Source organism: Chaetodon auriga, chromosome 12 (assembly GCF_051107435.1).
Source record: "Chaetodon auriga isolate fChaAug3 chromosome 12, fChaAug3.hap1, whole genome shotgun sequence".
NCBI lineage: Eukaryota > Metazoa > Chordata > Actinopteri > Chaetodontiformes > Chaetodontidae > Chaetodon > Chaetodon auriga.
This window is the reverse complement of record NC_135085.1, coordinates 18,835,851-18,855,844: the sequence shown is the minus strand read 5'-3', so window position 1 is coordinate 18,855,844 and position 19,994 is coordinate 18,835,851. Positions and strand designations below refer to the sequence as shown.

The window sequence follows — 19,994 nt, the reverse complement described above, 5'->3', positions numbered from 1 at the left end:
CCAGTGCAACAAGACCTCTGGGACCATCCCCTCGCTCATATCTGAAGACAATCTGAGAAGGAAAGAAAACTACTGTTGCTTGGTGCTGAGCAGGTAGCACACAGCTGAAAACAACCCGAGTGTTAGTAAGAGTGAACCAAAATGGTGACGTCATGTGCTGTAAAAGCACAACAATGAGCTGAAAGATGCTAAAACGCTCTACAGAGCTCTTAGAAGTTGGCTGATACTGTAGTTCTCTGTGGATTTGTCACTATGAGCAACACCTTTCACATGACATGTAGTCACTTGACCCACTGTTCACATTAAAAAACTGATCAGACCAGGTTTCCCTTTCTCGTTGCATGACAGAGTGAGAAATTTTTAAGAAATAAGGCCCTGGCCGACTGAAGCTCTCTGTCCTCACTGACCTTGCTGCTGTCTGAGGAGGAGAACGTGACCTCTGCTCTCTGCCAGCCATAGTTCTGTGAGTTTTCCCGGTGCCATAACACGGTGTCGTCACTACCAGACCGTAGCGTCCTGGACTGAGCTGTCAGTGTGGCTGCACCATCATCCAGGCTGAAGAAGAAGAATCTCACCTACATGGATACAGTCAGAGTCGTCACAATCTGAATGCAACACTTTGGTTTCTGACAGGCAGAGCAACAATCTCATGAGACTCATGCTCATCTCAGGCACACAGCCGCCTGCTGCCAGAGCTGAATTGTCTTGAAATTTTTTACATGCAATGCACAGCGTAAGAAGTGTAAGAAGACTTTGAAATGGCATATGCTATGTGCAATTACATGTACTCACAGTGCAGTTGGAGGTGGGTAATAAAGTTCTGGAGAGAATCTCTGACGTCTGGCCTTTCACAGTCAGGTGAGTACCAGGAATGACATAGTGACCTGTATGAGGGAATTAGTCAATATACTGGAGGATTAAAGTATAGCATTACTGATTACAGAAGAATCTCAATGAGAGGACATCAACCACCTGCTGAGCAAAGCTATTCTAAGTCGAGCAGCTCAGAGAGTCTGATACCTGCTGCAGAGTTTTCGGTGTGATCCCTGGGAGGTCCATGTTTGGGCCAGGCGTCCTGTCCCTTGTCACGCGTCCACTCAGCTCCAGGCGTGTCCACTGAACTTTCCGCCCAGGAACACAGGCCTTGCTCAAAGCTGCAACGCTCCGTGACACCATGTTGCTCTACATTGTAATGGTTATCAGGTAACAGGCAGCAAGAAACAGATGAGTTACAAACTACTAACCAAGAACATTAACCGGCAATGTGTAGTTATTTTAATTAACAACTAATCTGCTGATTATTTTCATGACTAAAAAATTGATCGGTCAGTCTATAAAACAGCGGAAAACATGTTTTGTGTCAGACCAACAGTTCAAAATCCAAAGATTTTCAATTTATTCTGTTGTAAAATGAGCAAATGCAGCAATCTCTCCAATGTGAGCAGCTGAAACCAGTAGATGTTTTCCATCACTTTTGTTTGAAAAATTACTTAAACGATTAGAAAAAATACTTTAATTTTCTTTCGATTTCGATTCAATTAATCACATAATGGACTAATTGTTGGAGCTCCACAAGTGTGTAATACAAAAAAAGCCACATGACTATGCAGAAAAATTCAAATTAGGATTACATACTATTATGTTTTCACTACAAAAATCATATGAATCAGGATAAATCCTCTTACCCAACATCAAAATATCAAAATTTACTTAACGCATACCCTTTTTAAGGGAAATTATGAAACAATGTTCAGGACTAGGGGAAGTACACTGGGAGCGCCTGTTCTGTGTGCAGGGACTTTACATTATGTGAATTTACTGCAACAGTGCACTCAGTAACATGTTCAACCATTCAACACTTGTGATGCTCACCGCAGCTGTTCTCATCAGACCAGTCGCCACAGTCATCGTTGAAGTCACACACTCGGCTGTGCTCTACACATACACTGCTGTTGCACAAGAACATATTCTCTGGACAAAACGGCTGGGGCTCTGATAAAGACACCAAAGATATTTTATGAATGTAAATCAGCTTTAAAAAGAGGACCAGCTGCAAAAAACATGCTGAAGTTTGCAGGTCGAGCTGGTAGTCTACCAGGCAGGCTGCAGTTGGTGAAATCTATGTCATCAATGGCGATGTGTCCAGGCTTGATGAAGGTCCTGGAGGCTTCAAACAGGATGGTGAAGTCCTTAGGCACTCGACTGACCGTTACCTCACCGTGATGCCACAAATCTCCATGGTTACCAGAGAGCCACCACAGTGTTGAGGTCGTAGAACCCTCCTTTAGCACCACATTCAGCTCCTCCGAGTCTGTAAAGGGGATGCAGACACATTCATGCTACGTATACGTACAAAGGGAGCGAGAGCATGTGATTTTAACGGCTGCACACACACGTTTTCACATGCAAAAACATACCGTCTCCAAACATGTTGTAGTAGAAGTGTAGCGTGCAGGTGGCGCTGGCCTGTGTCATGGTGGGACTCTGCATGGCAGCAGGGCTCACCTGATCTCCTCGGTCAGACTTCACTGCCATGTACCAACCTGGAACAATCAGATAAGAACCCCAGGACAACCCAAAGCACTGCTCTTTATTCTTTCTATACACAGTCAGCAGTGCAAAACTATGGTGGCAGAAAGTATTGAGACAGAGTGGAACAGCGGAGGCAGGAGGTTTTATCAAGAGCAGCTTGAACATAATAAACTTGAAATGGAGATTAGTCTGAATGCAGGTAATGATAAGATGTCTTTTGCACTGTTTTCTTGCTGTGCTCTGAGGGACTGATTATTCTGGCTTGCAAGCACCATAATTCGTGGATTTACACTGTTCTTTGATGCCTTTTTCAGAGATGTAGGCAACATAAGGACATGTAGTACTTAAGGATGGTGGTGCTAAATAACAATTTGAATTATAATATTAGGTGTGATGGCAGTTCAACTAAGAGCATAATTCAATACCAAATCACAGAGGAGCAGATATCATGTTTAGCATTAGCATTAAAATCAAGGAAGCCCAAGGCAAAACAAGGATGGGGATGTAGAAACTGTGGGTAACACTACCCATAGACAGCAGTGGTACCATACTTATTGTAAAAGGGGAAACACAAGAGGAATCTCACTTCCATATTCAGCCTCTTTTAGCCTTGCAAAAGGCATTTTATTATAATTCCTAAAACATCTTTTTATGATCGAAAATATCTGATAAGAATGGAAACAAGATGGAAAAATGAACTCTTGTTGTCTCTCTTGTCTCTGTAATAATGAAGGGGAATTTAAGTATTCTATGCACACAGATTATTTTTGCTGTTGTATTTATTTGATTGCAGTGGAGCGGCAATGATTCTGGTAACCTCTGACTTCTGTTGCTGCCAAGACAAGAGGAAAGCCATTTATTTGAATCTATATAGTCTGAGAGAGTCACTGTGTTCGGTCACTGTGCTCTGCACAGCTATAACACAGTCAGGATGTTCGGAACCTATCCCATCATTAATAAGGGCAGGGTAAGAGGGGTTACTGTGTGTGGGCTCACCCAGTTCAGTGCCCACTGTGTGGTCCACAGAGGGTCCGGAGGTCTCAGACGTATTCCTTCCTCTCATCCACTGAGACTGGCCAACACTGATGTCCTCCCAGTCACATGTGCCATTTTCAAAAGAACAGCCCACAAAACCCAAACTTGTTTCATTTACTACAAGAAAAAGAAAACAGTTTTATTTATTATTTATTTCATTTGCATCAAACACATTTGATGTGTAGTTTTAATAAACTATAGAAATAAAAACATTGTCAGTACCTTGACAAAGGCCTGGTGTGACACTGATGTCATCAATAGCAATAAATCCTCTGTTGTTAGATTCTGCTTCAATCAGCAGCTGAGCATGAGATCATTGAGGGTATCAATGGATATATCTTGCTGATGTTATCATTAGTTGCAGCACAGAGCCTGTTTTGGGTTACCTGGAAAGGTTCATTCCTCTCGACAGACTGAGAGAACCTGGTCCAGTCGTGTCCACTGCTGTCACTGTTGAACATCAGATCCTCCTCAGAGGGCCCTGATCGCATGTACACCTTCAATGTGCCCGAGTCGCTGTCAAACAACAGACAAATGTCATGTTTTCCTTTAATCTAGCAAAGGAAAAATCCTGGATGTTGACACAAACATTGTGGATAACACTCTACATGGACCCTATTTTCAGGCTGTTGCCAGTTTTTTGGTAAAAATTGATCTGAGGTCTCTTTCATACAACAGATTTGTGCAAAGAGTGAACTCTGCCACAGAACATTCTTCGTCTTGCACAAAGTGGAGCAGGTGATTCATGTCTAAATGACATTTGTGCACACTTCCTGAGGAAGTCAATGAGGAAACTAAAGAGGATAAAGTGCATCCTCTGCATTGTCACATACTGTATGGTGTGAAAATGGTGGTGATTTGTACTTTTCTTTTGCTGACCTGTTGTTCATATGGTACCATAAGGTGAGACAGGAGGTGGCATCTTTTGGTTGGATCCATTCTGACAATATCTGTGCTACACTTCTGTCGCTCTGGTGCAACGACGAGCTCAACAAGAACCAACCTGAATGCAAAAATGAGGATACAAACCAAATGACAGACTTCTCATTTTCAAGCAGTTGTGAAAGCTTGTCAATGCTGCTAATTTTGGTTTCAAACTAAGTGCAGCAGGATCAACGTTAATTAGACAAAGATGTTCATTTTTAATGACTGAAGCTCTACAAACTAAAATAAGGAAACTGTAGCACAGGCAAGAGGATGTCAGCAACAGGACATAAGTTAGGGATAAAACGAGAAGTTAATCAGTAACAGTCTGTGTCAGTTAAACAGCAACTACAGTGGCTCATCTTGATCATAAACTGCAACATTTGCAACTGTTGAGCTAATTCGTCAGCAAACTTTATATTCAATTACTTCATGAGGCTTGTCACATTGTCAAACGAGAAGTAAAGATCTGATCTGTGTCTTGATGCATGAATAGTGTCCTTGACTTTGGTCATATTCATTGTGCTGGAGTTGTATTTCCAACAAATTAATTAATATAATACCTCTCATCGTTTTGTGCCCTCCAGTTATTGCCACCCTTAAAGGTGCTGTCACAGCTGAATGTGGAATTTTAAAGCTGCAATAATTTGTTTGTTTTGGCCACTTGGGGGCTGTGTAACAAGCTGTAAACAGCTAAAGTTTAAGTTATTCTGGTGAATGTCTGGATATGGAGCATCGTTCAGAGCATTTGCGGTCGTCTTTCTGGTCACTTGATGAATTGCTGGAATGAGCTTACAAACACTGAAATGCTCCGTCGAGCTGAGAAGAACTGTGGATTTGGGTGACAATCCTTTATGGGTTTGTCAGTACCCCTCTTTCACACAGTCATTTGACCTTTTAACATGAAATAATGACTAGTGCAGCTTTACAGTCACCCACCAGAGTTTAAATCATTACCAACATATTCACTACGTGTACTCCTGAGATGCTGCTGGGTACACTGTCAAGACTTCTTTGTTGATTTGTTTGTCTTGAAATAGTATTTTACTGGGGCTCAGTGATACATATAATGGGGACATCCTTCCCTGTGAGTGGGATATCTGGGATTTCTACCTCAGTGGCATGTTCATGTTTATCTTATTATACAGATATATCTAAGGTTGTACCCTCAGGGGTCTGAGTGGTGTGGTCTGTTGGTGGACCCTGGAAGCCCCCACGGGCCAGCACCCAGTCATGTCGATCTTCTTTGGGGATGTTGACCCAGGTGCACTGTCCGGACTCAAAGTCACAGCTGCCTGGAGGACTGCAGCCCCCATTCCTGATAGAAATATCATCTAATCTCACTGTAGAGTTAGTGCCTGGCACATGGACTGCCTTAAACGCCACCTGGTGAAAGACATGAAGCATTCTTATAGGAAGCAGCCTAACAATGAATGAAAAACAAGCAGTTTGATTTCTCACTACAAAAGAGACAGTTGGTTTGGCAGAGAGAGTGAAGACAATGTGCACTGTGAAAAACAGCTTACGCGGAATTTTGGAGGGGAAGACACAGTGACCTCTGCCACCTCCCAGCCTAAAGAGGCCTCTCCAGATCGCTGCCAAAGTGCATGACCCAGCTCTTCACTCCGCAGCACATGCACAGCAAGGATGTTAGAAGACCCCGCAGGTAACCAGTACCTGAACAAATACAGGAGATACACAAACATTAAAAACGGCACCAAACCACAGTGTATAAACGTGTGCTGGCAGGACTGGACTTACCAGAAGCGTACGCATATCTCTGTAGGTGAGGTAAACTCAGCTGTGAGCAGCTGAGCTATTTCAGTCTCCGTTGAGTTTGATTTCATCACAGTTGTGTAGAAACCTACAGCAAAGAGTGAGTTAGAGCTGTTTGCTCTGCTCTTTAAACCAGCAGGAAGTTGGTTGGCACAGCAACAGTTTTCTGCTCACCATTTTCAGTCCCATAGGTGTGATCGACCTCATGTTCTGTCCCTCTCTCACGAACCCAGCGACCACTGTGACTGACATCGTTCTCAAGGTCACACAAGCTGGATTCGAACCCACACACGTCTGAAATGGTGTAAGAAAAAAAAAAAAAGGTTAAATTGTAATAATCTCAAGGCTGTTTTGACTTCCTGTGAACATCAGGTAATGGTGGGTCCGTGTGTGTGTGTACCCTGATTACTGCAGGCGCCTTCCCTCACTGTAATGTCATCAAGGCCAATGAATCCTTCACTGTTGGTGTTTCTATGGCCAGTGAACATCACCTGTGGACAAACACTTTCAGCATATCCGATTTTTTTTTTTAACTCTAACTAAATATTGATATCCGCACTTAGTGCAAGCACAAATATGTGGTTGAGTTAAAATTTACCTGAATTGCGTTGTTCATGGTGATGGTTACTTGTGCATTAATCCATTCTGGATCCTGAGTCCCGCGGCGAGTCCAGATTAACTCTTCAGAAGATTTCTAGGACACAGAAAGTCATTATAACTGAAAAATGATGCAAGCGCAGCCTGTAACAGATGGTTTGAAATAGTATGAACTGAGATACATACTGTCTCAACCAGCAAATCCAGGGTGGACACTGAAGGTCCGAGCATGTGGTACCAGAATCCGACACAGATATGTGACGTACGAGTACTGACAGGAACAGAGACCACTGCTCTCTCCCAATCCTTCGATCCAGATCCATTCAACAGTAAGAAGAAACCTTTGTAGACAAAAAAAACAGAGACGCTGCCAGACTGTGAGGCAAGTCATTGAACACCACACGACACTAGAGGTGAGGCAGTGCTTCCATTCAACTCAGCTCTGGTTAGTTTTTTAATACTGACATCTGCTGTATAAGCCAGCTTTATATGGTTTGGAACAGCAATACAAAACTGATAATGTGAGGGGCAGCAGCTATTATTTTCATTATCTGTTACAAATTTTATTTCAGTGTTGATCATTTTAGTCTCTTAAAGCTACAGTAGCCAAGATCGAGAAGAGAGCAGACTTTTTTTGAACCAACACTAGTTCCATGTCACTCCCTCTCCGTCTCCGCTGCACTCATGCCCTGCCCCCAAGCGCCTCCTTCCTGTGGTGTCTGCACGGCTGCCGTGACAACCAGTAAGCCTTAGCATCAGAAACAAGCTAAACTCTGCCCGGCCGCTACATCACAGTCGCTAACATACTGTACGCGCTGGAGTGTTCCTGTAACAATCACCATATTAGCTTTATGGTTATTTGTTGTCTTAGCCATACATGCTGTTGTTGGCAGCGGCGGTCTGGGCAGTTTCTCCTTTGCGGGTGCTTGTTGTTCCGTCAGAGCTTTCACTAATCTCCTGACGCCACTCACAGAGCTGTCTGACTGAGCGGTAGCCGGCAGCATGAGCAGAGGAAGGGGCGGTTCGCAGCGTGTGCGAGTAGTGATTGACAGATGTCAGACACTCCCTCAGAGGCTCCTCTGGCTCTGATTGGCTGTTTTGTGTCGGGCGCGGTGGATTCTTGCAAATCGCAGTAGGAGCAGTAGGTGGGACCAATGGAGCGTTTTTTTTTTTCCCCACAGATTACACGTCTCATGTACTGCTGTCTGGGCATAAGGACAGTTTTAGCAAGTATGACTAAAAATTACTTTTATATAAGTTACCAACTGCAGCTTTAAATGTCAGAAAACTGAAAAATGCCCATCACATTTTCTAAGAACCAAAGGCAGTGTTTTTAAATTACATGGCATTTGAGGAGGTGGAATAAGCAAATTATTGATTACATTTCTGGTGATGTTTCTGCATCTTCACTAACAAAAACACACAGACAGTACAATGATCACACAGACTACTGATGTTCTTTACAAACCCACCTTCACTTCATGTTTTTAGGTCAAGTTTTTTTTCCCAGTTACTCCTTGTGTTGGTGCTTTTACTATCATCAATAGTCAATACCTTGGTTATTTCCAACAGTATGATCATACTGAGGTCCATCCCATGGCTGCTCCACATGAAGTCCACTACTGAGAATCCAGTTCAAATCATCATTGACCTCCTGGACCCAACTACACAGCCCTGTTGCACAAGACATAAAATGAAATCTTAAAATACTGTATTTGCAGCTAGTGGGATAAATAGACAGGTGAACATTTACTTGAAAGTATGCAAAGATCCAAATGAAAATGCTGTTTTCTTCTGATTTTATATCTTTATATGATCTGTTTTAGTTTGCTGCCTTATAAATAAAGGCTGTAAATAAAGATTAAAACTCAAATATCCACAAAACAATCGAAAGGAAGTTCACATTAATAGATATATTCAGATGAAGTCTGAATTAGGCCACTGTAGCTACAACAACATGCCGTGACTTTGACTCATGCGGCTGGAGGTTTCACTTTGTAATTCTCCTGAGGCAGGCACAATATTTTTGTGAGTACTAAAGAAATGTATTCACAATCCACAGTCTCACCTTGTTCAAAAGTACAGTCCATGGCAGAGGAAGGAGCACTAGTGGTCACGGTTGCAGGGTTTGGTGTGGTGGTTGGGATACTGTCATCACAGGACCTGTCCCTCATGATGTGGATGTCATCCAGGGAAAAGGTTTCTGTCCTTGGGTTTGACAACTGGGCTTGTAAAATAATCTGTGATGATGGATGATAGTTCATTAAGAAACTGGTTTACTCAAGAGCAGGATTTATCAGGGTCTATTACTGTATGAAATGATACCTGGTGAGGCCCTGATGCACTGTAGTCCACCCTGGCTTGGATCCATGTGTCATTCAAGTATCCAGTTGTATTCCACACAGGACGCAGTCCAGCAGTCTCCTTCACAAACACTGTCAGTGTAATGACTGTGGGCCCTGAAGCAACAAAACTCTTCATCAAAAGACATTTTGATGAACATTCATTTGTGAACATTTGAAAAAAACAGACTGTGTATATATATTTATATTGTTATATTTTTTACTTTTTAATAGTTTATTTTTAGAAGATTGTCATGCATCAACATCACCAAAAAAAATTCCTTGTATGTGTAAAATCATACTTGGCAATAAAGCTTTTTCTTATTCTGATTCTGATCCTGATTCTGACACAGTAGAGAAGACTGTACTCACTATCGTCTAACCAGCCCTTGCTGTGGTGCCACAACTCCAGACAGGCTCGGTCTACCGCCTCCATCATCTCACTCTCCAGTTGAGCTACACTTCCAGACTCAACAGGCATGAAAATTGCAAAGTGGCCTATTGAGAGAAAAACATAAAATATCCAGAATAACTGTGCACCCTGCACAGGTGCATAACTCCACATTCATTGTGACTACAGTATATTCAGTTACCTGAAGTCTGAGCAAATCCAGTAATCACAAAACAGAAATTTTAGTTAATGAAAAGGAGCATCTTACACATTTGTTTATTTAAGTATTTAAAGATTGACTGAAGAATATTTAAAGGATAGATTCACACTTTCTCAAGTGTGACATATAAGAAATAGTCAGGCGGCCATATGATCACTGCAGCAGGTTGTGCTTGCTGTGATAATTCCTCCTGTTCATACTGGCCATTCAGAGTTAGTGAAAATGATGAGGCACAGGATCTACGGCCTTGTGCAAAAATCTATTTAAACACTGATCTGAAGTGAATATGAAGCTATAGCAGTAATGGCCAGAATGAACAGGAGGGATGACTGTAGACAACCAGAAGTGCTTTCTGACCAGAAGTGCCACCTGACTATCATTTTAAGACACACTAGAAACATTGTGAACCTGTATTTTAAGTTAAAGTAATCTATCTCTGATTCTTCTGTCTAAAGCACAGTGCTCCAGAATGTCACACTCACTATGATGCCAGTAGTTACAGTATGTATGTGATGACTTACCCAAAGCAGAATTTGTGGAGGCGTCCTTTTGTGGAACTAACTGACCATCACTCTCACCTGAGAGCCAGTCCCAGTCCACTCCGGACTCTGCTGGAGGATTGTTCACCCAACCACAGTAGTCCATTTCAAAGTCACAAAAACCTGCAAGGGATAATCCAGACACACATACAGTCTGCAATCATACAGTATCTCACAAAAGTACTCACTTTTGTTGCCAGCGGTTTAGACCTTAATGCCTGTGTGTTGAGTTATTTTGAGGGCACAGCAAATTTACACTGTTGTACAAGCTGTACACTGACTACTTTACATTGTATCAAAGTGGCACATCTTCAGTGTTGTCCCATGAAAAGATATAATAAAATATTAACAAAAATGTGAGGGGTGTACTCACTTTGTGAGATACTGTACATGCACACATTGAGAACAACCTCTTGCCCAAACACACACACACTCATTTTCATCTTTCATCCGTTTTCTTTTCCAGCGTTAAAGTTTGAAGATTACAGCAGCCACTAACCTGGCGGGGGACAGGCACCATTCAGGACAATGAGGTCGTCAATGGCGATGTCTCTTCTTGGTCCATTCCCAACCACTGCCTCAAAAATCACCTGTCAGAATGAAAAATCTCAATTTATAAGATGACCCGTGTTATTTCCACGCAGCTTTAGTGAATTTGATGTCAGCAAGTTGGTTGATTCCAACCAACGAGCTGGTTCAAGGGCAACAAAAGACTGGGAAAGTTGTGTTTCCACAGCAACGTGTGTCTTTGCTAAGCTGCAGCAGAGGAATACATTAGTATTTCATACTAAATTGAATGCAACTCTTCACCCATTTGATTTGTCTAACTGAGAGTGCTGAAACTTCACATTAGCTTCAACATTTCTGCACAGAATGAGGACCTCGGACTTTGTGTATCATCACTTAGACTGAAACTGCTTTAAGAAGGGATCTCTTTGCAGCCAGTGTGGACAGGAGGAACAATTAAAACCAACAGTACGTTCAATTGTCTTTGTGATAACACTGTTATTGATTTGATGCAGCCACACTGACAGTGTTGTATGCCACTACATACAACTGACCTTAAAAAATATTATGTCTACATGCATCTGTTTAATTGTCCTGTTAGTAAGTAAACTTTATTCATGGTGCGCTTTTCAAAGCTGCAGTTATAGAAGGAAGAAAGTGAAGAAATGAAAAAACACAAAACCTGATAGGGGGTATCGGGACTGTCAAGCGTCACTCTTCCGTGCCTCCAGTGCTTCCCCTGATCTCCACTTCTGGTCCAGAGCTTGGCAGAGCGTCTCTCGCTGTCAGGAGTTTGAAGGTAAATGCTTAGTTCCCCCACTTCACTTCCCTCCATGTAGTACCAGAATATCAGGCATTCCTTGTCAGGAGGGGTGGGCTCCATCACTGCAGTCATCACTGCACATCTGGACCCCACAGGGTGACTCCACAACTGGGCACTCAGGTAATAACCTACACATGAGGGACAGTTATGCGCACACTGACGTTATGTGAGAGTGTGTGTTTGTATATGTAAGTTTGTTTATATGCTGTTTTCAATAGCATGAGATCAGGTGCAGTTATCAGCAGTGACTAAATTGATCATTTATTGCATCATCTTCAAGAGAGGGTGCTTTTATAAACAAGGTGGATCATCTCTCTTGAACACTGTCCTTTAATTTTTTTCATTTTGTTGCTCAGACGTCCTTCAGATGAATCAGAGTATTGTTTTATAATAAAAGAATATAACCTCCAAATTGTTAATAAGCAATTCATAACAATTCATAAAAATATTGTCTTTTCAAATTATGCAATCCTTAATATATGAATTAATGTACGGTGTATCTGTTTTTCAGGTTTAAAACTCGAGACAAATTGAGACTGGTAGTGCCTGATGTCACACTTAACAGGCAGACCAATAGAGCCCAATGTGTAGTCTAGTCAGCCTTAAGCCCAGTCTTTCCAGTTTCTTTGTTAGGAGGAACTCAAAGCCTGAGCAAACATCCAAGAGCCGACATGAGATAACCTATATGCTGATGACTCAATGATTTATTCAGCTATAAAGGCAACAAACAAAAAAGCATGTCCTCTCTCTAGTTCTGACATGACATGAAGAATTCACAGCAGATCAGTCTGCTGAGACTGTATCAACCTTGATCTGTCCCCAGAGTGTGATCTGTGGCAGGGCCTGAAGAGTTGGCTGGCTGGGCTGTCCCCGTGATCCGGCTCCAGCTGAAGTCTGCCGATGACTGGGGCAGCATACCACAGAGGGAACCCTGGAAGGTGCATTCTCTCTCAGCTGGACAAGAGCCAGACTCACTGCTGGACACCATTATGTTATCAATGGCTATGTAGCCTTGTACTCCACCCAACACTGCTTCTATAATAAACTGGAGAACAACACAAATTAATTGAAGTGTGGGGTTTAAGATGGCAAAGAGTTTAACCTTCTCATGAAACACATTTACTGACACTCCTGTTTTTAAATGGCTATGGAAGTCGATGAGAAACAAAACCAAATGTACTGCAAGTGCATTGAAGCTAACTCTTCATTAGACTTCAACAACAATTAAAAGAAAATGGTAAAACATTATTAGCAGGAAGAAACACTGAGGGAGAAACAGCTTAAATTCTTGGCTATCATCGTCTTGATAACTGCTCTATACGATATGGCTCTTTACAGGAAATTAAATGTCTTATTTTTCTTTAAAAAATCCTCTAAAAATCTTTGCTGTGATCAGCAGAGGAAAATACACAAAGGAAGCTAAAAGAATACCTGGATTGGTTTGTCACCGTTAAAGGTAAGATCTGCAAATCTCCATTTGTTTCCCTGAGTGCCGCTTCTCATCCATACAACTGTCTCATCTTCACCCGAATGCTTTGCAATAAACTTCAATGAACCTGACAGTAATATCAACATCAATATCCATGGAACTTGTGCATTTGAGAAATGTATGTGTATTGAAGACAAAATCCTAAATTTGGGGTCTTAAAAAGTGCTGTAAAGTAGCTTTAGCCACGTACCGATGCTGCTGCCAAATATGTAGTACCAGAAGCTCACACATATGAATTGACCAGCAGATTGAGGGAAGCTGATGAGTCTGGCTGCTGATGAGACATCTGTGTAGGCATTAGCACTTACGAGCATGTAGTAGCCTGCGGAGAAAGAAAAAAGAGCAAAAATCATCAGAAATGTTTAATTTCTAAATAATCAAATACAAATTCAATCATATATGACATAAATAATATTTTGTCAACAGCATTTAGTATTAGAGAATGGCTGTACCTAAAGCAAATTCTATAACCAAATAAACACTTTTTCTCTGAGATGTCGCCGTAGTCTTGATTAACTATTGTTGGAATGATTAGCTGTCATGTGTTTGTGCTTCTCTGGCACACTGTTTACCTTTATTTGAACCATTTATTGTTATTATTAACAGGTTTCTGTTATTGATTTGGTTGGGCTGCATTAAGATCAGCTGCTTGTTTTATTTATCATCTTCTTTTTTGTCTTGCTTTCATGGTTCTATTTTGACATCTTTCAGTGTGCGGACCTCAGGAAGATTAGCAGCTGCTATGACAGAAACTGGTGGGGATTTAATCAATAAAATAAACAACAATAAAACGAACATGCTCATATGGGTGTATAATAACATGTAAGCAGTGCTAAGTTGATTACAAGGCTGGAACTGCTCCAGACCTTTAGGAGCCCTGAAGGCTCCAGGTTTACTATGTGGCAATTAGGCTGTGGAAAATTAACACCTAAGCACCACTAATTCACATTATACACCGAAATGATATTAATACCTGCATTATTTCATAACACTGAGTTTTGCAGAGTGTCCCTAAATGCAAATAAAGTTAAAAGGCCTTTGTGCTTACACTGGACATTTCACAAAATAGTGCTTAATCAAGGTGTTACAATGTAATTGCTAACGCTAAATTCTTGTTTACTGTCAATAAGATACTCACCATCCCCAGATGGATTATAATAATGATCACTTTTTGCCCATTCCCACAAAAAGCTGGCAGTGTAGTCATTATACCATGAACAGGTGTCCTTTTCAAAATCACATGAGAGTTGTTCTGATCCTGCAGGTACATCTCCCTCTACACAGTTCACAAAGCAGATATCATCCAGCATAACGTCCTTGGTTTCAAAAACTGAAAGCTGGTATGACAACAGCAGCTGTGAAAAGAGGAGTGTTTTACTGTTTGTTCTGAACATCAATATTCAAAATGACTTTCCTTCTTTTTTTAACCTCTAAAGAAGCAAAACTGGGGAAAGAAATGAAAAATTTGCCCCTAGCGCCCACCCTGTGCCCTACACTCAACTACAAAGAAGCTTGCAGACTATACGTACATACCAGCTTCATTTTGCCTTCACTTTGTATGGCAACGCAAGTCTACTGAGGAGTATGTACCAGGTTCAAGTAATGTCAAGTTATGTAATTAATCCAAAGGTGCTTTATTGATGTTCTAGGGGGAAATTAGTTTTTATGTATCTACAGGAAACAGAGCAGATAAAGAACCAATAAAATGTAGAGGGTCAATAAAAATTTACACTGAGATACACTGTGAATCAAAATTAAATTAGAGCTTAAAGCTCTGTCAAGATAGACAGTAGATACTAAAACTATTTAAAAAAAATCAGACCTTACTTCTTCCTTCTTCAGGGGTACTCAAAGTCTGGGCCCCCCATCAACCAAACTTATGACAGTGTGGGACATCTTGAACGCTGTTTTTTTCTTTTTTTGCTTTTATATTGAAGAAAACTTAAAGCTGTGATGATCTTTTTCCATGATTTCTAAGCAGACTGATGGCCATTTATTTGCCATGGACAGATGGCATAATGATATCCTCATAGGGAGCAAGTCTGAATCTGAAAATATGTGGACTGTTTCATGTATGTGTGCACAGAGTTGACTGAGTTATGACACTGCAAAGGAGTACAACTTTTGACATAAGTTCTGGCAACTGAGTGCCAAGGGTTTTAAAGTACCTTGTTTACCTACATGAGCTGCGTGTCACAGCAACTGCTGCAGCTCTGCGTGGAAAAGCGGCAGTAATTGACTACTGGTTGTCTCTCCCTTTGTACTTGCTGTGCCTCACAGTTTGACCACCTCTACTCTGAGTAAACAGTTTTAGAATACTTAAGTATGCCTGTGTGCAGTCTGAAAGCACTCTGCGTACTTCACTTACCTTGTATCCTCCTGGCTGATTACCGAGAAGGACTGTGGCTTTCTCCCAACCGTCTGTCTCAATTTTAGAAAAATGCATCAAGCGAGTCCTATCAGTGCCTCTGACCATTGTTACTTCAAAGTCTGACAATGATGATGATGATGATGATGTGTTATCATAAATATGGTACCAGAAGCTGAAACACATTGAGAGTCAAATCACAAAAACAGGCAACAGCTTGCACAGGATATACAACAAATGTGAAGTCATTCATACACAGCGTCAGAAAAGTGTAATGGGAATTCTTATTATTAAAAGAACATCTATTTGTAAAAGACATACAAAAAATGCACAAATTGTATTAGTACCTGAGCTGGCATCCCAGAGCTGCCTGCTTTTCAACAGAATACTCCAATGTAGCTGTGGAACCACGTCGTTTGCCATCTATATGCATGACATGTCCTGCATCCAGCAGACAAACATCCAATAATAAGATTATCATCACATGCTAGATCTTTCCGTTTTAAGTGAATTATCAACAAAGTAGTGACACAAATGGAACATGACTAAAGGTTCATTTCTACCTGTTGGACTTCCTGTGGTATGGTCCAGTCCAGGTATTGAGGTGATGTTGGCCATCTGCCGTTTCCAGTTGTAGGAGGAAAAACTGGTGTCATTCCAACCACAGGAGTGATACTCAAAGTCACACGATCCTTAATGGGGAGGGGGACCATAGAATAAAAAATCGAGTCAGAAAGTATTGAAATTCACAGATTTAGTGAAATAACCTAAAAGCATTATTGTTCCCAGTATAATTTTGTTTATTCTGTTTTGTTTAACTACTTGTATTATATTTCCTATTTGTTTGACTAAGTTGATAAAAGGTCTGATGTTCTTTGGTGACACAGAGTAAAAAATAAAGTTAACTTAATTTGACAATGTTTTCCTGAACTGTCAACATACCACAAAACGCCTTGTCTGAGCTATTTGCACAGTCCGTCTTAAAATCACAGACGGACGCAGCTGGAAGACGTTCTCTAGATGTGCAGTTGAAGTCCCCATCAGGACAAGAGGACACAATGACCAACAACACTGTAAAGAGAGGTTTATTAAAACGAGATAAGAAGAAAAGAGGCGGCATGGTGGCGCACCAGGTCGTGCGCGTGCCTCACAGCAAGCAGGTAGCCGGTTCGATCCCCAGGTCGGGTGGGGGCCTTTCTGTGTGAAGTTTGCATGTTCTTCCCGTGCATGCGTGGGCTCTCTAAATTGTCCTTAGGTGTGAGTGTGAATGGTGTCTGCGTATATGTGGCCCTGCAATCGACTGGCAACCGGTTCAGGGTGTACCCCGCCTCTCGCCCGTTGACAGCTGGGATAGGCTCCAGCGGGTATAGAAGATGAATGAGTGAAGAAGATAAGAATCTGAGTGATTTCCATCACCAGCAATCTTTCTGTTTCCAACATCTCCATCTCCAACATCTTAAAGCTTGGAGATAACACATAAACACAGTACAGGCATTCCACAATCACACGCACGTTTTCCAAACACCATTGACACTGCACACCTCAAGTGACGTCGCCCTCATCTTTACACCCTTATTTAACCAGCATGCACATTAAATAATGTACAAGACCTCAATGATAAATGATACTTATGAAGACTCTTACCTGCCACCAGAACAAAAGCCTGCTTCATGACTGATGAAAAAGGACGAAGAAAAGAAAATCCAAGGATCCTTAAAGCATGATTGCTACCTAGCAAACCCTCTGAGTGCCTGTATAACTGGAGTGCAACTTTTACTACAACAATCAAGCTAAGGATGTGAGTCCTTATCGGTAAACCGCAGCTTAAAGTCCAGCATGTACTGAGTGAACTGCATCCCATTTCCGTTGCTTGTCTTTATGACCCTCATTGCATGCCTCACGTCTGTTACTTTAGAACAGCAGAGCTCTGATTTCCAACAACATTACGTACTGCAAATTCTCCAGATGACGGCACAGATCCAGATTTTTGTAGTCTTTAGTCTTGTTGGTAAATATTAATGTGGGTAAACTTTTGCCTACAATTAAAAGCATCAACCTCATTGTGAAGTGAATATCAGCTAAAAGCATATGGAAGAGCATCAGTTTGGATTTTCATCTTAAAAAAAAAAAACTCTTTCAAGCGAATTCAAACACATAACACTACCTAAATGTATGTTATGATTTCACCACAAACATTTATATTAATCTTGCATAGGATCAGCTCTCATTTCTGTCAAATAAGGCTGCTTATCCCGTGAAGTACCGTATCTGTTAAAGGCCATGCTTTGCTGATCTTATCTGACTTATGTGGGAGATAAAAATACCTGTGGTTGCAGAAAGTGAGGTCAGCAAGAAAAACAGTCAAGTAAGTAGCAATTAATTTCCACTTAAACAGCCATCAAACAATTCAGGTGCTAGAGTTGTAAAGTAAGGACTTTTGAAGGGCTCAAATCCTCAGAAATGCCTTGACCCAAGACAACTTCAAAGCAGTTAAACGGAGGCAGCAGGAATGACGCTGAATCTCAGCTAATAATCAAACAACAGTGGCTGGAAAAGACGCGGCACTAAGCTTCCATTTCATCTTGTGCTGGCAGAGACATTACAGAGCTGTTTACAGAGTCTAACTGGATTCAGCCACGACAGGCCATGTGACATATCTTTTTATTAGTCTATATTGCTTACAATGCTCTTGGTGCCTGTGGTATTTTGTCTACTTGCCATACAGAGCCATCCATTCAAGTCATGTGCTGTTTTGCATTTGTAGTTATTTGGTGTTTGTCGAGTCTCCTAAATTGCAGTAGTTCATCTACTGCAATTACAAATTCGGGGAGCACACAAGGTTTTGACAGCAGGCACCAGTAGTACTCTTGTAAGGACTCTGAAAGTAAAGTGGGTAGTGCTATTAACACGTCGGTGGTGTTCTGAGGGTAACAGCACAGCAGTCCACTGTTTGTTCACGATGGTGAAGTCATGATACTGTAACTGTAGTTATGATTACAACATCTTAATGAATTCTTTACACCATTCACCATCAAAGTGAGAGTGACCCTTTGCATCTAGAACAAAGCTACACAGAAACTACACTTACAGACCTTATAAAAATAATCACTGCAGGCTCAAAGGTTCATATTTCAGCACAATCCTCCGCCCCAAAAAGGAGAATAACCAAAGAGGAAGTGAAAATACAAAATGCTATGATAGATGTGGAGGAAGAGTTGGAGAACAAACCTCAACATCTGAATGCCTCTGCCCCAAAACAGGATATTGTGTTGCTACACTCAGGATGCACAAAATTTTCTCTTCATCAGCAACAGTGCAATATCACTCTACTCTAATAACCTCACAACAGCCTCCTTCCAGCTACCATAGTACTTCTAATGTATAGACTATGAGTAAATTATTGTTTTTAGCATTCCTTTTCGTGCATGCTTGCTAAAGCTCACTGGCTTATTGCTAGCTTCTCATCTGAAGTCTGAAACTTGTGTGTTTGCACTGAGCAAATAATCTCCATACTCTGCTCTGATTGTACAGTTATGTCCTCATGTTGCCACTGTACCAGGGTACAATGAAGTGGTTGATTTCCATAGCCATGCACACCAGCAGTTCCTTAAAGTCATTTAATAGAGAACTGGAAAGCCACTGATTGCGACAATCTTCGATTTTATTTGAAGTGCTTCCACAAAGTTGGGCACAGAAGAAAAGAAGTAAGGGATTTCATTTCATGAGGGAACCAAAACGAAGGCAAGTGATTGTCACCAGGCTGGTGCTGCCATTCATCTGAGGACTTTTGAATTAAGTTGAATCTTTCTAAACTTCAAAATGTAATACAGTTTAGTGCGTTTTAAATTTAAGAAGTACATAATCATGCAGTGGCAGTGTGAATCAGATTGAATGACTCTGTTCAGATCTTGGCATCCACATTCAGCCCACCACACTGAACCATACTGTAAGTGTGCACAAGGGCAGGAGGTTGCAACTAATCAAAATGTGCCAGGTTATTAGTTGATAAGATCTCATGTTTTCTGTTCATCTACTGGACATAACAGACTACACCACACATTAGTGATTATGAAAATACATGCACATAACCAGGCTATCAGTGAGCAGAGTGCTTGTCTGCAGACTTATATCTCTTTCGGTGTTTATTCTCTTTATTGTTTCAGACCATCCACGTTGTCCCTATTTGTTACATTATAATGCGATGAAAAGTGTCACAGTGGGCAGGTCCTGAGTCCCTGCAGACAGATACTGTCAAACTCTGGAAGGCTGGATGCTGCACAGGATCATCAACTCTGATGAGTCATGTTTAGCATAAATCACTTACGCATCAGTTTTTTTCCAGGACGGGAAGTGAATGGGGCCACTTTTTGCCATTTCTGGAGAGTGATATCCGTGCAAGCAAGAAAGGGTGTGTTTGTGTGTGGGTGTTATTGTGTATGTTGCCCCTACTT

General features: G+C 41.3%; 1 protein-coding gene across 1 annotated transcript; it reads right to left on the bottom strand.

Moving 5' to 3' along the window:
- Positions 1 to 1,852: 1,852 nt before the first annotated feature.
- LOC143329264 (MAM and LDL-receptor class A domain-containing protein 1) lies at positions 1,853 to 17,215 on the bottom strand. Its single transcript, XM_076745075.1, has 29 exons — positions 17,188 to 17,215; positions 16,486 to 16,614; positions 16,107 to 16,235; positions 15,891 to 15,984; positions 15,544 to 15,718; positions 14,388 to 14,451; positions 13,366 to 13,497; positions 12,494 to 12,640; positions 11,546 to 11,814; positions 10,856 to 10,946; positions 10,396 to 10,479; positions 9,579 to 9,704; positions 9,190 to 9,323; positions 8,933 to 9,104; positions 8,419 to 8,538; positions 7,051 to 7,205; positions 6,866 to 6,961; positions 6,668 to 6,758; positions 6,442 to 6,561; positions 6,253 to 6,355; positions 6,018 to 6,168; positions 5,658 to 5,877; positions 4,465 to 4,570; positions 3,954 to 4,083; positions 3,790 to 3,868; positions 3,529 to 3,684; positions 2,418 to 2,543; positions 2,096 to 2,311; positions 1,853 to 1,992 (listed from the first exon to the last, which is right to left on the bottom strand). The coding sequence occupies exons 1-29, from the start codon at positions 17,213 to 17,215 to the stop codon at positions 1,853 to 1,855; spliced, it is 3,783 nt and encodes a 1,260-aa protein (XP_076601190.1).
- Between the last annotated feature and the right edge of the window lie 2,779 nt (positions 17,216 to 19,994).

What these genes read in the sequence shown, in the direction of transcription:
- LOC143329264 (XM_076745075.1), bottom strand. Translation starts at nt 17,215, where the DNA reads ATGAAGCAGGCTTTTGTTCTGGTGGCAG. An exon ending in TGGTGCCTGTCCCCCGCCAG is followed by an intron (nt 10,480 to 10,855) that starts GTTAGTGGCTGC and finishes TATCCCTTGCAG; the next exon opens with GTTTTTGTGACTTTGAAATG. An exon ending in AGGCGCCTGCAGTAATCAGG is followed by an intron (nt 6,562 to 6,667) that starts GTACACACACAC and finishes ACACCATTTCAG; the next exon opens with ACGTGTGTGGGTTCGAATCC.